This window comes from Salmo trutta, chromosome 29, assembly GCF_901001165.1.
Source record: "Salmo trutta chromosome 29, fSalTru1.1, whole genome shotgun sequence".
Taxonomy (NCBI): domain Eukaryota; kingdom Metazoa; phylum Chordata; class Actinopteri; order Salmoniformes; family Salmonidae; genus Salmo; species Salmo trutta.
Genome location: NC_042985.1, coordinates 40,190,446 through 40,210,037, shown reverse-complemented (window position 1 = coordinate 40,210,037; position 19,592 = coordinate 40,190,446). Strand labels below are relative to the sequence as shown.

Sequence of the window (19,592 nt, the reverse complement as noted above, 5' to 3'; positions counted from 1 at the left end):
AAGCCATGAGGTCGAAGGAATTGTCCGTAGAGCTCTGAGACAGGATTGTGTCGAGCCACAGATCTGGGGAAGGGTACCAAAAAATGTCTGCAGCATTGAAGGTCACCAAGAACACAGTGGCCTCCATCATTCTTAAATGGAAGAAGTTTGAAACCACAAGACTCTTCCTAGAGCTGGCCGCCCAGCCAAACTGAGCAATCGGGGGAGAAGGGCCTTGATCATGGAGGTGACCAAGAACCCGATGATCACTCTGACAGAGTTCCAGAGTACCTCTGTGGAAATGGGAGAACCTTCCAGAAGGACAACCATCTCTGCAGCACTCCACCAATCAGGCCTTAATGGTAGAATGGCCAGACAGAAGACACTCCTCAGTAAAAGGCACATGATGGCCCACTTGGAGCTTGCCAAAATGCACCTAAAAGACTCTCAGACCATGAGAAACAAGCTTATCTGGTCTCATGAACCAAGATTGAACTCTTTGGCCTGAATGCCAAGTGTCACGTCTGGAGGAAACCTGGCACCATCCCCACTGTGAAGAATGGTGGTGGCAGCATCATGCTGTGGGGATGTTTTTCAGCAGCAGGAACTGGGAGACTAGTTGGGATTGAGGGAAAGATGAACGGTGCAAAGTACAGAGAGATCCTGCTCCAGAGCGCTCAGAACCTCAGACTGGGATGAAGGTTCACTTTCCAACAGGACAACGACCCAAAGCACACAGCCAAGACAACGCAGGAATGGGTTCGGGATGAGTCTCTGTATGTCCTTGAGTGGCCCAGCCAGAGCCTGGACTTGAACCTGATCGAACATCTCTGGAGAGACCTGAAAATAGCTGTGCAGCGACGCTCCCCATCCAACCTGACAGAGCTTGAGAGGATCTGCAGAGAAGAATGGGATAAACTCCAAATACAGGATTGCCAAGCTTGTAGCATCATACCCAAGAAGACTCGAGGCTGTAATCGCTGCTAAAGGTGATTCAACCAAGTACTGAGTAAAGGGTCTGAATACTTATGTAAATTTCATATTTCCGTGTTTTTTTTAAATGACAACTTCCTTAACATTTTAAAAACCTGTTTTTGCTTCGTCATTATGGGGTATTGTGTGTACATTGATGAGGGGAAAAAAAAGTTAATCCATTTTAGAATAAGGCTGTAACGTAACAAAACGTGAAACAAGTCAAGTGGTCTGAATACTTTCCGAATGCACTGTGTCTCATGAGGGCCTTATTTTGAGGCCTAATTTTACCCTAATACAGTTGCCTGAACCTAATGATTTACACATCGAACATGCCAGTAGGGTAGAAAAATGTTGGAAGCTTTCCCAAATTTCCCAGAATTCCTGGTTGAAGGATTCCCTGCTTATTCACTCCCAATTCCAGGAACTTTCCACCTGGGATTTCTGGAAAACCTGGTAAATGTACAATTATTTTGCAACCATACCTGCAAGTCACATACTGGTTTGCAAAGTGATGTGTAATTCCTATCAGACTCCAGCCACAGTTAGGATAACCAACAGCTGGAAATTTGTTCACCCTTAACCTGCATTCAGATTGACTACCAGTAATATAAATATTGTGAGGAGACTACCTAAGCCATTTACACTGGAACAATTATTTCGCTAACGGGTGCAACAAATCTAACTAAGTGATAGGATTAGTTTACAAAAATGTTATTCATTTTTGTGTGGCATAAGATTAATAAATCAATGTACATGCAAAAACACAAATTAAAAACAATTCATAAAAACCAACCTCTTTTAGCATGCTGGGAAATATGATAATGATTATGGTACAGATTAGCCTTTCTAGGGTACCAGTAACAAACCCATTAGTTCCTTTTATGTGGCAATAATTCATCAGTGTACCTTATGGTGGGTACAAATATTTACCTTTTTTCAATACATTGCTTTTCCACTAAACAAAGGTACAGATCAGTATGATCAATAATTGAGGGTACACAAAATATGTTTGTACCCAGGGAAACAGGAATGTACCTTACCTGTATGTTGTGAGTGAGTATGATGACTGTACCCCAGGGAACAATACCGTACCTTTATTTCTAAGATTGCAGGGCTACTGTGATACTGAACACAATCAACTGGGCTAGTAGACACAAACTGCCTCACTTTCTATTTATGTCCCTTTGCTTAAGGGATATGCAGAAATGTTTCATCTCTTGCATTCTTAATGGGATGTTTATTTTCCCTCCAACTACACTCACTCACATTTGCCTTTTTTTTTCCTTCACAGAATAAAAAATGTAGGACATTTGAACCTCAAACTTTTTTGTAGCCACCTCAAGTCTTTCAGTACCCTTTGCAATCTGTGAATTACCATGGAAAGACAGTGAATCATCTGAACAATAAATATCATCTGAACGTCACATATTCCTTCCTAATTAGTATATTAGATAGGGTTACAAAATTCCAGTAACTTTCCTCAAATTCCCAGGTTTTCCGGGAATTAAACTTTAATTAACCTGAAAGCATCGCTGTATCTAGGTTAAAATTGACACATTTAATATGTCTCATTGGGTGGAACAAATTAATTTGGTCTTTATCCAAATGATCAACCTCGTAAAAAGTTTTGTTTGGCAATTTAACTTCCTTGTTAAATCGAATAAGACAATAATGTTGAGATTGGTTGGATATTATTAAAGTGAAACCAGTTGTAACAAATGTGAGAAGACATTGGGCCTCACAATGGCTTTTTTTCCCAAAACAAATATGGCATTTTTTCACCACAAGGGGTCCATTACCCATGAAAGCTGAAAACACACAGGATTCCCGCGAAGGCGGGACTTCCGTCAATACTGGATCAGTACTGTGGGAATGAGGCTTCAATGAACTTGCAAAAGCAAATTTAATTGATGAATCAATGTTAATGATGAATCATACCTGTATAGGCTATCTGGGTATTACACTTTAATTAACCTGAAAGCATTGCTTTATCTATGTTAATGTAGAAACATTTAAAATGTCTCATTGGTTGGAACAAATTAATGGTCCTTATCTAAATGATCAACCTGGTAAAAGGTTTGTTTGGTAAATTAACTTCCTTGTTAAATTAAATGAGGCAACAATATCGAATCAGTTGAGATTGGCTGGATATCATAAGTGCAACCAGTTTTTACTATTGTGAGAAGATGTTTTGCCCTGACGTTGTTGAATAATACTTTTTTTACCACAAGGGGCCACTTGCCCCTGAAAGCTGAACGCACAAGGGATTTCAGCAGAGGCGAGACTTCCATCGCCCAAGACACAGGGTGTCGCCCTGAAAGCTGAAATCACATGGGAATCCTGTGAAGGCGGGATTTTGCAATGAACAAAGGAGAATGACTGCTCTTTCTTTGTTAGCTTAGCATCAAATGCAGAACTAGCTGAAACGCGAGAGACAGAGAATTTTGCTTTGGCCAAACAAATATATATTATTTTATTTCCGTCATCGGCTGGCCCATATGTCCTAACCCTGGAAATGTAATACCATAATTCAACCTACACTGATCCTTACTCAGTATACAAGACCGGAGGGGAATATTTCTAGTATCTAGTTCAAATGGAAAAACACATACCCAACAACTAATCCTGCTACGGCTCTGATGGTGTATAACGTAATCTGATACACAATTCATATTGACTGAATTCAACAGCAAGGCCTACTTTTGTCTTAGATTCCTTGCACGGGGGCTCCAATATGTCGTGACGTGACTTTCATTAATGTGATGACTGTTATTTATTCAATCCACTAGCTATGTTTAATTTTTACCTGATTAAATTAATCATCTAACAATTAATGCATTAGGAATTTGGAGCACAATGGAAGAAGTTGTTTAACGAGTTACCATCTCCCAAATTAAACTCTAGAAGATATAAATATATCGACAACAGTAACTTATTAATCATTACCCACATCAGTTCTCATTCTGAACAGTCGTGACCCTCTTGGATCTGAAAGAACCTCCACCTTTGCTGATTATTCAGTACTACACAAATTGGTTTAATTATTTATTTACTAACCAACTAAATAATAACACAGAATACACATACACACTCGCATGAGACAAACATCCCTTGTGGACTGACAAGATATGACGGCTTGTTACAACATGAGGTTAGATGGAGAGGGGTTAACATCTATGGGCAAGCGTCCCACCTACTCAACAGCCAGTTTAATCCCGTGGCGCGATATTCAAATACCTTAGAAATGCTATTACTTCAATTTCTCAAATATATGACTATTTTACACCATTTTAAAGACAAGACTCTCGTTAATCTAACCACACTGTCCGATTTCAAAAAGGCTTTACAACGAAAGCAAAACATTAGATTATGTCAGCAGAGTACCCAGCCAGAAATAATCAGACACCCATTTTTCAAGCTAGCATATAATGTCACATAAACCCAAACCACAGCTAAATGCAGCACTAACCTTTGATCTTCATCAGATGACACACCTAGGACATTATGTTATACAATACATGCATGTTTGTTCAATCAAGTTCATATTTATATCAAAAACCAGCTATTTACATTAGCATGTGACTAGCATGTGACTAGCATTCCCACCGAACACTTCCGGTGAATTTACTAAATTACTCACGATAAACGTTCACAAAAAACATAATTATTATAAGAATTATAGATACAGAACTCCTTTATGCACTCGATATGTCCGATTTTAAAATAGCTTTTCGGTGAAAGCACATTTTGCAATATTCTAAGTAGATAGCCCGGCATCACAGGGCTAGCTATTTAGACACCCACCAAGTTTAGCCCTCACCAAAGTCAGATTTACTATAAGAAAAATGTTATTACCTTTGCTGTTCTTCGTCAGAATGCATTCCCAGGACTTCTACTTCAATAACAAATGTTGGTTTGGTCCCAAATAATCCATAGTTATATCCAAATAGCGGCGTTTTGTTCGTGCGTTCAAGACACTATCCGAAGGGTAAATAAGGGTGATGCGCCCGACGTGTTTCGTGACAAAAAAAATGCTAAATATTCTATTACCGTACTTCGAAGCATGTCAACCTCTGTTTAAAATAAATTTTTATGCCATTTTTCTCGTAAAAAAGCGATAATATTCCGACCAGGAGTGGTTGTTTTCGTTCAAAGAGAGAGAAAGTAAACATGGTGTCTCATTGTCCTCTGATCGACCACTTACAAAATGCGCTAATGTTTTTCAGCCAGGGCCTGCAATGCCACGATTCAGCTTTCTGGCGCCTTCTGAGAGCCTATGAGAGCGTTAGAAAATGTTACGTCATGCCAGAGATCTCCTGTTTTGGTTAGAGATGATCAAGAAGGCCATGAAATGGTCAGAGAGAGCGCTTCCTGTTTGGAATCTTCTCAGGTTTTGGCCTGCCAAATGAGTTCTGTTATACTCACAGACACCATTCAAACAGTTTTAGAAACTGTAGGGTGTTTTCTATCCAAAGCAAACAATTATATGCATATTCTAGTTACTGGGCAGGAGTAGTAACCAGATTAAATCGGGTACGTTTTTTATCCGGCCGTGCAAATACTACCCCTAGCCCCAACAGGTTAATTAAGAGAGAGAGACAGAGAAAAAGGGACAAAGAGAATACTTATCGTACATTTTGAAACGATGCTCACAGCAACCATTTACTTTGCACACGAACCACTGCCCATTTTGGGATAAGAAGTAGTGCATGTATTTACGTGTGGATGTCTTTGTTCGTCGTATGTCTCTGTTGAAACCAATCAATCCTTTTATGGGAAGGGGCCGATGGGTGTAAGGACCTGGTTGTCCACCAGAGGTCACAATGTCCTTCTTCTTAGTTGTCCTGGCTTGTTGTGAAGTGTTTTCAGAGCAGATACTCAGATGCTTGACTGAGATGGGATATTCTCCTTATTTCCTCGGGTAGATAGTCAAAGTTCCAAATCACTTTACACGCGCAGCTGCAGACTGGCATTGTTTCTGGTCTGGTAGGTGAGGTTATCTTCACCTCGTGTTGAGACTAAGTTCTAAGCATTTCCAACATGTAGCTAACTCTCCACACTTTACTGGTGTAAATTAATTATTCAGGGTTCAGCTCCCGACCACTTTACACGCCAGTAGCAATCCTGCAATGTTTTAGTCTATGTTAATTCTTAGCCAGTCCTTTTAAGCACTCTGGTCGAAAAGATGGTTCCATCACGCTGACAAGGTCTATGACCTAATTCGGGGCATGTCTAGTCACTGTGCATAGTTTATATGAAAAACAATGACCTCATTAGAAAACTAAAATCATGTTCGTATCTTAACCTGTTATGGCTAGGGGGCAGTATTTTCACGGCCGGATAAAAAAACCTACCCGATTTAATCGGATTATTACTCCTGCCCAGAAACTAGAATATGCATATAATTATTAGCTTTGGAAAGAAAACACTCCAAAGTTTCTAAAACTGTTTGAATGGTGTCTGAGTATAACAGAACTCATTTGGCAGGCCAAAACATGAGAAGATTCTGTACAGGAAGTACCCTGTCTGACCATTTCTTGCCCTTCTTGATTATCTCTATCCATTACAGTGGATCTCTGCTGTTACGTGACACTTCCTACGGCTCCCATGGGATCTCAGAAGGCGGCAAAAAGCTGAATCGTGGCTTTGCAGGCTCTGGCTGAAAAACATTAGCGCGTTTGGATAGTGGCCAGTAACAGTACTATGAGACTCAGGCTCGTGCACGAGGGAATAGCATGCTTTTATTTTCTCTCTCTTTGTACGTATACACGCTTTGCCGGTTGGAATATTATCGCTTTTTTACGAGAAAATTGGCTTAAAAATTGATTTTAAACAGCGGTTGACATGCTTCGAAATACGGTAATGGAATATTTAGAAATCTTTTGTCACGAAATGCGCCATGCTCGTGACCCTTATTTACACTTTGGATAGTGTCTTGAACGCACGAACAAAACGCCGCTATTTGGATATAACAATGGAGTATTTTGAACCAAACCAACGTTTGTTATTGAAGTAGCAGTCCTGGGAGTGCATTCTGACGAAGAACACCAAAGGTAATCAAACTTTTCTAATAGTAAATCGGAGTTTGGTCAGGGCTAAACTTGATCGGTGTCTAAATGGCTAGCCGTGATGGCTGGGCTATCTACTGAGAATATTGCAAAATGTGCTTTCACCGAAAAGCTATTTTAAAATCGGACATATCGAGTGCATAGAGGAGTTCTGTATCTATAATTCTTAAAATAATTGTTATGCTTTTTGTGAACGTTTATCGTGAGTAATTTAGTAAATTCACCGGATGTTTGCGGGGGGTATGCTAGTTCTGAATGTCACATGCTAATGTAAAAAAGCTGGTTTTTGATATAAATATGAACTTGATTGAACAAAACATGCATGCATTGTATAACATAATGTCCTAGGGTTGTCATCTGATGAAGATCATCAAAGGTTAGTGCTGCATTTAGCTGTGGTTTTGTTTTTTGTGACATTATATGCTAGCTTGAAAAATGGGTGTCTGATTATTTCTGGCTGGGTACTCTGCTGACATAATCTAATGTTTTGCTTTCTTGGTAAAGCCTTTTTGAAATCGGACAGTGTGGAGAGTCTTGTAACGAGAGTCTTGTCTTTAAAATGGTGTAAAATAGTCATATGTTTGAGAAATTGAAGTAATAGCATTTCTAAGGTATTTGAATAACGCGCCACGGGATTCAACTGGCTGTTGAGTAGGTGGGACGCAAGCGTATACATTCACATATCACTAATGATAATGTACTTTTCCTTTGTCCCCACAGCAAAATGCACCTACATGGCCCAGACTTTGTCAGAGGGCCAGCGTCTGCTAACGAAGAGGTGCACAGAATGCAAGGTAACAACAGATCCGTCCCTCCCTAACAAACAACATTAGGGTTGTCATGATACCATTATTGTGATACTCAGAACTATTGTGAAGTATCGTGATACTATGAAGTATTGTGAAGTATCATGATAGTCATGGCAAGGAAACAAGGCATGAAGCAGACTTCATGTATTGAGGATAACGGTCCTAATGTTGGAAACAAAGACACGAACAACAATACGTGTAACCCAGAGTCACATTTGTATATATTCAAAGCTATTACACACAAAATATTTACATGAAGCAGGTTTTCAAAGAGTTGAGTGTGCTTCCTGTTTTCCTTCCTTCAATCGAGTATCATATTATTGTGATACTAGTATTGTGACAAGGAAGTTGTACAACTCAGTTCTGTAGATTGATCTCTGTGTTATTTAGTTATCCAACTGGCTTTATTAGTTCTCAGAGCCCAGACACAATCTGTTCAATCTTTCTTTTTTTATTTCTCATCCATGGGTGAGATATGAGGGTAATTGAGAGTAATTTATGAATATAGAAACAAAGGGCCCTGGTCAAACAGGATCCTATGGGCCCTGGTCAAAAGTAGTGAACTATTGGGAATACATTGCCATTTGGGTCGCAGGTTAAATTTAAGGAGCAGGCAGCACAGAGACCGTATTGCATTGAGGTAGACTGTAATTAAAGTCATTATTCCGCTGAGGGAAAAAAGGACTCTCTTCTCTATGTGCTGCCATTTATCTTAAAAGGCACTTTTAAGAGGGAAAGTGTGTTTTACTGGTGTAATTGGTTACAAAGAGACTAGCCAGGCAGACAGGCAAAGGATTTTAAGGCCCCCTTTAGACTTTACATTGGTATTTAGTGCTCTGTAGGTAGCTTTCCTTCAGACAGAGATTACAGTCTCAATCATCTGCCATCATAGTTGTTAAAGGGGAGAACTGCCCAGTTCAATGACATATAGTACCAGTCAAAAGTTTGGAAACACCTACTCATTCAAGGGTTTTCTTTATTTGTACTATTTTCTACATTGTAGAATAATAGTGAAGACTTCAAAACTATGAAATAACACATATAGAATCATGTAGTAACCAAAAAAGTGCTAAGCAAATCTCTTCAAAGTAGCCACGCTTTGCCTTGATGACAGCTTTGCACACTCTTGGCATTCTCTCTACCAGCTTCACGAGGAATGCTTTTCCAAAAGTCTTGGAGTTCCCACATATGTTTAGCACTTGTTGGCTGCTTTTTCTTCACTTTGCAGTCCAACTCATCCCAATCCATCTCAATTGGGTTGAGGTCAGGTGATTGTGGAGGCCAGGTCATCTGATGCAGCACTCCATCACTCTCCTTCTTGGTCAAATAGCCCTTACACAGCCTGGAGGTATGTTTTGAGTCATTGTCCTGTTGAAAAACAAATGATAGTCCCACTAAGTGCAAACCAGATGGCATGGCGTATCGCTGCAGAATGCTGTGGTAGCCATGCTGGTTAAGTGTGCCTTGAATTCTAAATAAATCACAGACAGTGTCACCATCAATACAACCCCAAACCATCACACCTCCTCCTCCATGCTTCATGGTGGGAACCACACACGCAGAGATCATCTGTTTATCTACTCTGCATCTCACAAAGACACAGCAGTTGGAACCAAAAATCTCAAATTTGGACTCGTCAGACCAAAGGACATATTTCCACCGGTCTAATGTCCATTGCTCGTGTTTCTTGGCCCAAGCAAGTCTCTTCTTCTCATTGGTGTTGTCATGACTTGCCCTGTTTGGGTGAGGATCATAGGCACCAGATTCCCCCCCCTCTCTCTTTCTCCCCCACCAGTTTTATGGCCGGTCGTAAATACTATGTAGAAACTTTACGTTTGGCAGGATTGAGGGGAAAGAAACCCTTTTGTTACAAGGAGATTCTTCCCGCCAAAATGGTAACATCAAAGGTTGAATAATTAAACAATATTTCTGTATTCCAAACAGTTGGAGTTGTCCGTGGTTACTTAAAGAACAATCCTGTTGAATTCATTACTAATTGGTGATGTAACTAAGGACAGTAGAACAACAACTATCTCTGAATGTGTATTTCTGCCAGTGATAAGATTCACATCTAAATGTTGGGGAACTAATATGATTAAATATGAAACTATTTATGAGAAGATGTAATGTGATGTTGGCCTTCTAAATGAGAATTGTTTTTCATATGAAGTCTTAACCAAGTCAGTGGCCACGCCCACGTGAGCACAGACATTACGACAAACGGAGGGAAATCCCCTTTTCCCAGAGTTCTTAAATAGGACTCGTAACAAAATATATATAGACCAGAGGATGTGAGGACACAGTCCACACACATGAATAGTTAAGAAATCTACAAAACTAAAGACCAGAAAACATGGAGCTGTGGCTGCTTGTTGGAATGGTTGGCAATTTAAATATAGACCAAACAGCGTGAAGCGGTGGCTACATGGCTGAGAAATGGTTTAAAACTAAAGACCGAGCAGGGTGACGGTGTGAACCGGACGTAATGAATGATTAAGAAACTTTGAAACACTCTGAAACTTTCTCGAGTGAAGAGGAAGACTATACAGGAAAATTCAGTCTGCAGCTGTTTAAGTACTTTAGTCTAGTAACCTGGACCGAGAACATTTCCCTATCAAACGACCATTGGTACCTCTGACATATCCATTTAGCTACAACTGCGAAATAAATTGATCTCTGGTGGACAAACCAGAGACTTTGTCAAATTACTCCCCAGACGCATCGAGTGTATTCAACGGAGAGACAGCAAAGACATACACACACGTAAATATGTACATTGCAATTATTTCGAATGAGTGGCCATTCATGTGCAAAGTATTCACATTTACAATTTACATGAGCATAGTTCTCAGCTGTATGTATGTAGTGGGTCCATTCTGTCTTTCCCGCTCTTTATCTGTCCCCACCCCTTTTCATTGTCTACCAAGCCATCATATCGGGTTTAGTCCACTAGGGATTTGAATTGCATTGTGTTAGTAACCAATAACTATATTGTTTGTGTAATTCTGTGTGATTTATTTAGTTAGCTAGTAAATAAATAATTAAGCCACTTTGTATATCGCTGATTCATCATTTATGCTAGGGTTCGTGCAGGTTTCCAAGGATTTTGCAACATTCAGAATGAGACTGGTAGAAGATAATTAATTAATGATTAAAATGTAAGAGATATTTCTATCTTTTGAGTTCATTCAGAAAACGGTAACTCATTAACCTTTTCACAAGCATCTCGGAGTCGCCTCTTCACTGTGTACTTTGAGACTGGTGTTTTGCGGGTACTATTTAATGAAGCTGCCAGGTGAGAAATTATGAGGCGTCTGTTTCTCAAACTAGACACTAATGTACTTGTTCTCTTGCTCATTTGTGCACCTGGGCCTCACACTCCTCTTTCTATTCTGGATAGAGCCAGTTTCCCTGTTCTGTGAAGGGAGTAGTACACAGCGTTGTATGAGATCTTCAGTTTTTTGGCAATTTCTTACATGGAATTGCCTTCATTTCTCAGAACAAGAATAGACTGAGTTTCAGAAGGAAGTTCATTGCTTCTGGCCATTTTGAGCCTGTAATCGAACCCACAAATGCTGATGCTCCAGATACTCAACAAGTCTAAAGAAGGCCAGTTTGATTGCTTCTTTAATAAACACAATAGTTTTCAGCTGTGCTAACATAATTGCAAAAGGGTTTTCTAATGAACACTTAGCTAATCCAAATGTATCATTTTAAAAGGCTAACACAACGTGCCATTGGAACACAGGAGAGATGGTTGCTGATAATGGGCCTCTGTACGCCTATGTAGATATTCCATAAAGAATCTGCCGTTTCCAGCTACAGTAGTCATTTACAACATAAACAATGTCACCACTGTATTTCTGATTAATTTGGTTTTATTTTAATGGACCAAAAAAATGCTTTTCTTTCAAAAACAAGGACATTTCTAAGTGACCCCAAACTTTTGAAGGGTAGTGTACATACTGTATGTGCCGTCAGTAGAAACGACAACACGATATACAAAAATAAGGAACTTACTTTGATAGGAACGCACACATGGCCAAAGTTATTATGTGTAAGGAAAACAACAAGGAAGGCAAAGCGTGCACCAGCAAGAAAGTGTTCCAATTCTTGCAAGACTTGCAAATAAATGCATATTTCATCTGCGCAAACATGAGTGAAGTGCAGTGGGTTCAACTGGAAAAGAGAAGTTTATCCAGCTCAATAAAGCCTCAAGCATAAATTGTCCGCAATGCTGAAATGGACTAATTCTATTTGAATTCATGAGGAGGCGGAACACACCTCAATTCAAACTTGTTCGAAAATACAACTTGTTCGAAAATAATTAGAAATGTATAAGTTGAAACATAGCCTATAGATAATTAGAAGGCAGCGCGTGTTAAAACTTCTTCGGGATCGGTGTCCCTTGCACGGGACGGTTGAGCTAACGTAGGCTAATGCGATTAGCATGAGGTTGTAAGTAGCACATCTGATATTGTCAGAAAGCTTAAATTCTTGTTTATCTAACTGCACTGTCCAATTTACAGTAGCTATTACAGTGAAAGAATACCATGCTATTGTTTTGAGGAGAGTGCACAATTTTGAACATAAAGTTATTCATAAACAAATGAGGCATATTTGAGCAGTCTTGACACAAAATTTTGAACAGAAATACAATGGTTCATTGGATCAGTCTAAAATGTTGCACATACGCTGCTGCCATCTATTGGCCAACATCTAAATTGCACCTGGGCTGGTATAATACATTATGGCCTTTCTCTTGCATTTCAAATATGATGGTACCAAAGAATACAAAGAACGGTTGTTTTTTTATTTGTATTATCTTTTACCAGATCTATTGTGCTATATTCTCCTACATTCTTTTCATATTTCCACACACTTCAAAGTGTTTCCTTTCAATTGGTACCAATAATATGCATATCCTTGCTTCAGGGCCTAAGCTACAGGTAGTTAGATTTGGGTATGTCATTTTAGGCAAAAAATAAATAAAAAGGGGCGGATCCTTTAACTGTCCTGTTGTGTAATAACCTCATTTTGAAACACTGAGCGCATTCTGACATCACGTGTATAAAACAACTCCCGCTGGGGCGACCGTTGGAAATATTTGGAGCTCACCTTTGAAAAGGTTAATTATGGTGCCCCAAGATTGCTGATGAGTTAATTGTTACATGAGTAATTTAATCATCGTAGTAATTAAACATAGTTAATTGATTTGATAAAAGAATTGTCATCACATTAATGATCGCCAAAGACATGACAGTGTCCTTTAGTAGGGGTTTCTTTGCAGCAATTCGACCATGAAGCCCTGATTCACGCAGTCTCCTCTGAACAATTCATGTTGAGATTTGTCTGTTACTTGAACTCTGTGAAGCATTTATTTGGGCTGAAATCTGAGGTGCAGTTAACACTAATGAACTTATCCTCTTCAGCAGAGGTATGTCTGGGTCTTCCTTTCCTGTGGCGATCCTCATGAGAGCGACTTTCATTATAGCGCTTCATGGTTTTTGCGACTGCACTTGAAGAAACTTTCAAAGTTCTTGGAATGTTCCGGATTGACTGACCTTCATGTCTTTAAAGTAATGATGGACTGTCGTTTCTCTTTGCTTTTTTTTCAGCTGTTCTTGCCTTAATATTGAGTTGGTCTTTTACCAAATAGGGCTATCTTCTGTATACCACATCTACCTTGTCACAACACAACTGATTGGCTCAAACACACTAAGAAGGAAAGAAATTCCACAAATTAACTTTTAACAAGAAACACCATGTTAATTTAAATATATTCCAGGTGCCGAGAGTGTGCAAAGCTGTCATCAAGGCAAAGGGTGTCTACTTTGAAGAATCAAAAATATAAAATAAATTTTGATTTGCTTAACACTTTCTTTGGTTACTACATGATTCCGTATGTGTTATTTCATGTGTTTGATGTCTTTACTATTATTCTACAGTGTAGAAAATAGCAAAAATAAAGAAAAATCATTGAAAGATTAGGTCTGTCCCAACTTTTGACTCGTGCTGTAGGTGTACATACGTCCTTTTATCAAATTACAGCAAACAGAGAGTTTAAATGGGAAATTTGGACATTACATTTAGAAAGTTGCCCCTATCACTCCCATTGATTTGTAGCTATTAGTCGCTTAAGTTACCTGAAGCTTGTAGTGGCTGTATAACCTTTTATAGCAGTGGGCTAAATCAGGGTTCCACAGAGTGTTTCTTGGTCTTACAACCTCTCTAGGACATATGGGACGGTAGCGTCCCACCTCGCCAACAGCCAGTGAAATAGCAGAGCGCCAAATTCAAAACAACAAAAATCTCATAATTCAAATTTCTCACACATACAAGTATTATACACCATTTTAAAGATAATCAACTTTTTAATCCAACCACATTGTTCGATTTCAAAAAGGCTTTACCGCGAAAGCATAGCATTAGATTATGTTAGGACAGCACCTAGACAAGAAAAACCACACAGCCATTTTCCAAGCAAGGAGAGGCGTCACAGAAATCAGAAATACAGCTAGAATGAATCACTAACCTTTGATCTTCATCAGATGGCACTCATAGGACTTCATGTTGCACAATACATGTATGTTTTGCTCGATAAAGTTAATATTTATATCCAAAAACCCCATTTTACATTGGCGTGTAATGTTCAGAAATGTTTTGCCTCCAAACCTCCGGTGAATGAGCACATCAATTTACAGAAATACTCATCATAAACTTTGATAAAAGATACAAGTGTTATGCACAGAATTATAGATAAACTTCTCCTTAATGCAACCGCTGTGTCAGATTTCAAAAAAGCTTTACGGCGAAAGCAAACTTTGCAATAATCTGAGTACAGCTCTCAGATATCAAAGCAAGCCATACAGATACCGGCCATTTTGGAGTCAACAGAAGTCACAAATGACATTATAAATATTAATTTACCTTTGATGATCTTCATCAGAATGCACTCCCAGGAATCCCAGTTCCACTATAAATGTTTGGTTTTTTCGATAAAGTTCATATTTGTCCAAATACCTCGCGCACATTTAGTCCAGCACTCCAAATTCATTAAGCGCGTGAGTTTAGTCCAGACGAAAAGTCAAAATAGTTCCATTACAGTTCGGAGAAACATGTCAAACGATAATCTTTAGGATGTTTTTATCATACATCTGCAATAATATTCCAACCGGACAATTCCATTGTCTTTAGAATTGAAAGGAAATACAGCTCGCTCTCACGGCCATGCGCATGTTTGAGCTCATGCAAGTTTTCCAGACACACGACTGAATCAGCTCTTATTCTCTTCCCATTCACAGTAGAAGCCTGAAACAAGGTTCTAAGGTCTGTTGACATCTAGTGGAAGCCTTAGGAAGTGCAATATGACCCCACAGACACTGTGTATTAGATAGGCAATCACTTGAAAAACTACAAACCTCAGATTTCCCACTTCCTGGTTGGATTTTTCTCAGGTTTCTGCCTGCCATATGAGTTCTGTTATACTCACATACATCATTCAAACAGTTTTGGAAACTTCAGAGTGTTTTCTATCCAAATCTACTAATTACATGCATAGTCTAGCTTTTGTGCCTGAGTAGCAGGCATTTTACTTTGGGCATGCTTTTCATCCAAGCTACTCAATACTGCCCCCCTTTCCTCAAAAAGTTAAACAAATCTACTTTGAATCAAAAGTATACACCTCACACACAGACTTTATAAAATGTCAAATATAGAGTTCAAATGTATTACATTTTGTGTTTGCATCCCATTATTACACTTTATATATCTCAGAAGACTGAAATATAACAAAACCGTTTGACATAGAAACACTGCATTTTCGGAGGCTTCCAACTTTGCAACAGTTTGTGGAAGGCCCTTTCCTGTTTCAACATGACAATGCCTCCTGTTCACAATGTGAGGTACATACAGAAATGGTTTGTTGGGATCGGTGTGGAAGGACTCTGACCTCAACCCCATTGAACACCTTTGGGATGAATTGTCCTGTGAGCCAGGACAATCGCCCACATCATGTAACTCAGTCAAGCAGTAAAATCAGAACAGCACAGACTGTGAAGAGACACACACACAGCACAGGCACACACACTGCATTCTCAAACACATGCTAACACACACACTCTACATACACATAATTTTAATATTGTTATTTTGCTGTATTATTGATTTTGTATTGTAGATATGTTATGGTAGAGTAGTGTGTTATGTATTGTTTTATTGCCTTGGCAGCATCTATTCGGGATCCGGAATAAATAAAATATAAAAAATAGTACACTACTTTTCACCAGGGGCAATAGGGCTCTGGTCAAAAGTAGTGCACTATAAAGGGAATATGGTGCCATTTGGGACACAGATCCAGTTGGTGTCGCACCTGGAAGAGGGTGACTTTGAAGTAACTTTGAAAGAGAGAGTTGTCTAAGGGGTCTGAGTCGATGCCTCACACTTTGAGAGGCACACAGGGATCATGGGGGAGCGGAAACTGAGACAGATTGACGCGTGTAACTACTTGTAGCTATTTATTTCGAAAGCCCTTTGCTGGATGAGGAAGACCGTTTTATAGAGGCGAGAGCCTGCGTTCTCTCCCTTTCTTTGTGAATCTGTGTATATCCCTGTCTCTATGCATTTACATTCATGTTGTGGGTAATGTGCCTATATTCTGTAGTTTGTTTCTGTGTGAGGATCAGTCTAAAATATAATTCTCCTTCTGCTACGTGGATGCAAGCACACTAATTTACTCAAACAACCAACTTACATACAGTATAACACTGTACATTTAATATGAAAATGTTTTATTTTTGACTTCCTGGTCATATTCAAAAAGGGTCTGTTTCTCGTTTGCATCTGTGCTTTTCCATATGCTACGAAAGTCAATAATTTGTTGACATCATGTAATTATTGGAAACAACCTATCGCTAACATGCTAATTCTAATCTATTGTTAATTGCCCCTGAGGGGACAAATAAAGTTGTATTGAATTTATTTGCTTGAATGTGTGTATTTGGGTTGTGTTTGCAGAACGGGATGATGGTGAGAGTGACAGAGAACTGTCCAGACCTCAACTGCACCCTCAAGGAACAGATCCTACCTGACAACAGGTGCTGTAACATCTGCAAAGGTTGGTCCTTCAAATATAAAGTTGCTTGCTATTGGTTCAGCCCTCATTCCCTCTCCCCTTGCAGTATCTCATTGGCTGAGCCATCATCTTCCGCTGCCCAACATTTACTGAGTATGAATCATTCCTCATCGTCGTCTATCATTGGTCCCACTCTTACAACCCTTTGTCTTCCATTGGACCAGCCCAGTGATTAAAAGGCCCTGGCACCAATCATGAGCGCATGGAGAAGATAACAGCCAATCCCGGCCTGCTGCTTGTTCGAGTGGAGCCAGTTTATGTGTCCCAAATGGCACCATATTCCCTATATAGTGCACTTATAATGTATAGTGCACAAATTTTTACCAGGGCCCATACGGCAAAAGGACATCATGGGTAATTTTGTAAATAGATTGAATACACACAAACCGTTAGAGGTAGGTGACTGTGAATAAGAGAGATATGTGGAAAAAATATGCCCATCTTGGAGATTAATATGGTCAATTTCACCTGAACAAATTCTAATTTGTTAAACAAAGCCTTATCATTTGGTCTATGTATTTGGCCATTAAGTCAAACATCAGTGCAGTGCAGAGGAGAGGATTATTTTCCCTTTCAGAACATCTCCCACTCATAACCTGCCATTATCTCCTTGGACGAGACCTTTTATATTGGATATATTGGATTGTCATTAAATCGGCATATTCTACCTTTTCCATTGCACTGGGATTGGATGATGTGTGTGCACGCTGTACAGTGGTTGCTCAACTAAAAGTTTTTAGATTATGCTGTGAGATGTAGAGGTAATTTGTGGTTTATTATGGTACCCTACAGATGCTGGTTCGATACCCATGCCGGCTGCGACCGGGACACCCACGAGGTGACGCACAATTGGCCCAGTGTCGTCCGGGTTAAGGGAGGGTTTGGCCAGCCGGGATGTCCTTGTCCAAAAAATAGGCACGGTGGGCTTTTTGTTTCTCTCCCGCTAAAATCAGAAATAAATCATTCTTAACAACAAACTGGCTTTATTTACAAATTAGTAAGAATGTCTCACCCCATGTTCAAGAATGGCCTTTTTCCCTTTATTCAGATTACAATCGCTCACTTTAGGTTATTTGAAAACAAAATAATCTCAAATATTGTTATTTTTTAAACAAAGCAATTATTATTATTAGTATTAACCCTGCATTATAATTATATAAAAGCCCCTTAGATATTCTCACAGATCAGGTTTTTCCTCACAAAAATGCCCCTTAGATATTAATTTAGAATCCTCCAATCCTCAAAATGAAATTATTGACGGAGAGTCACGTCATTGAAAAACATTTTTTGGGATATACTGTAGGCCTATTGTAGGCGACATGAGTCTCACTAGTGTTGAGTAATGTGCTGTTAAAAGTGCTGTAGGTTTATTTATTTTATTTAACCTTTATTTTACTACATATAGGTCTACTTACTCTGTTGACATCTTGACCCAGTTTATTCCCTCATTTGCAATGCAAACCATCACGAATTACTATGGGAATAAATGGAAGAGGCAAGTGGAAGGGGGGAAAGTAAGGAACTTCTGTCAGCCCTGGAGGCCTTTTGAAAACATGTTTTCACAAGGGCTATTAGCAGAAAAACAGACACAATGTGGTCCCAAAAACACCTCTCTGACATAGGGTCCAGCATATCTCTTGATGATGATCGGGCTCGGGCCGACATGAGCTGCTTTATATAATTAACATTTCATTAATTATTTATTTTTCCATATTTTCTCATTGTTTTGTGATCAAAAAATAAATTCTTTAAAAGTCCTGTTTAAGTAGTATTTTAGTATTTTGATACTTTGTGCAAGGCAATTGATCAGCATTAAAAACTTTGTGGATGGGGCCTCCTGAGTGGCGCAGTGGTCTAAGACACTGCATTGCTACAGATGCTGATTTGATACCCGTCCCGGCCGCGACTGGGAGACACATGAGGCGACACACAATTGGCCCAGCGTCGTCCGGGTTAGGAGAGGGTTTGGCTGGGCGGTGGGCTTTTGGTTTCTCTCCCTCTAAAAACAGGGAGAGAAAACAACCGTAGCAAACTGAATTCTGGCGCACCCCCTTTCCCCGTTAGGCACGGCCACATGGCTCACCCCCAATATCAAGGTGAACATGGGCCTATTTATATAATGAGTATGAATTTGGTGGGAAGAAATTATTAAATATTAAAGCATTAGAGTTTTAAGAATTGTGTGTGTTCAATTATTTGTGACATTGTTGCATTTAAGCATATTGAAGTTTGAAGCAATAGGATTTGAAGCAATAGCCTACCAGTGTGTAGTCAACTATTTCAGCACCGTTTCGCACTGCTCTGAGACAAGCATGGGGACTGGTCTTGATAAATGAATGAGATTTTTATTTTCACTGAATCTCCATTTGAGTATTGGTTAGACTACAATTAGGGTGTGGACATGTTATGCTCTTAGTGCTGTAGCCTACTCCCGACCGGTCAAGTTGTACAGCGCCATATTTTCAGAGGGTTTCATTTTAAATTTTTCTTGGAATAGAAACACCATATATTAATCAAATTATTTAAGCTAAGTTTCTTAAAATCAATCCCATATACTATGTTCTTACAAAAAAAGGTTTTAAATTCTCTAGTACAGCCAATATTGAAGACTGTCAAATGCTTCACAAA

General features: G+C 39.3%; 1 protein-coding gene across 1 annotated transcript in view; it reads left to right on the top strand.

Moving 5' to 3' along the window:
• The window catches only part of LOC115167609 (protein kinase C-binding protein NELL1-like), a 500,899-nt gene that overhangs the window by 178,793 nt on the left and 302,514 nt on the right, over nt 1–19,592 (top strand). The window contains exons 10-11 of the mRNA XM_029722201.1: nt 7,743–7,816; nt 16,847–16,946. Of these exons, the coding sequence (XP_029578061.1) occupies nt 7,743–7,816; nt 16,847–16,946 (174 nt within the window). The remainder of the gene's footprint in view (nt 1–7,742; nt 7,817–16,846; nt 16,947–19,592) is intronic.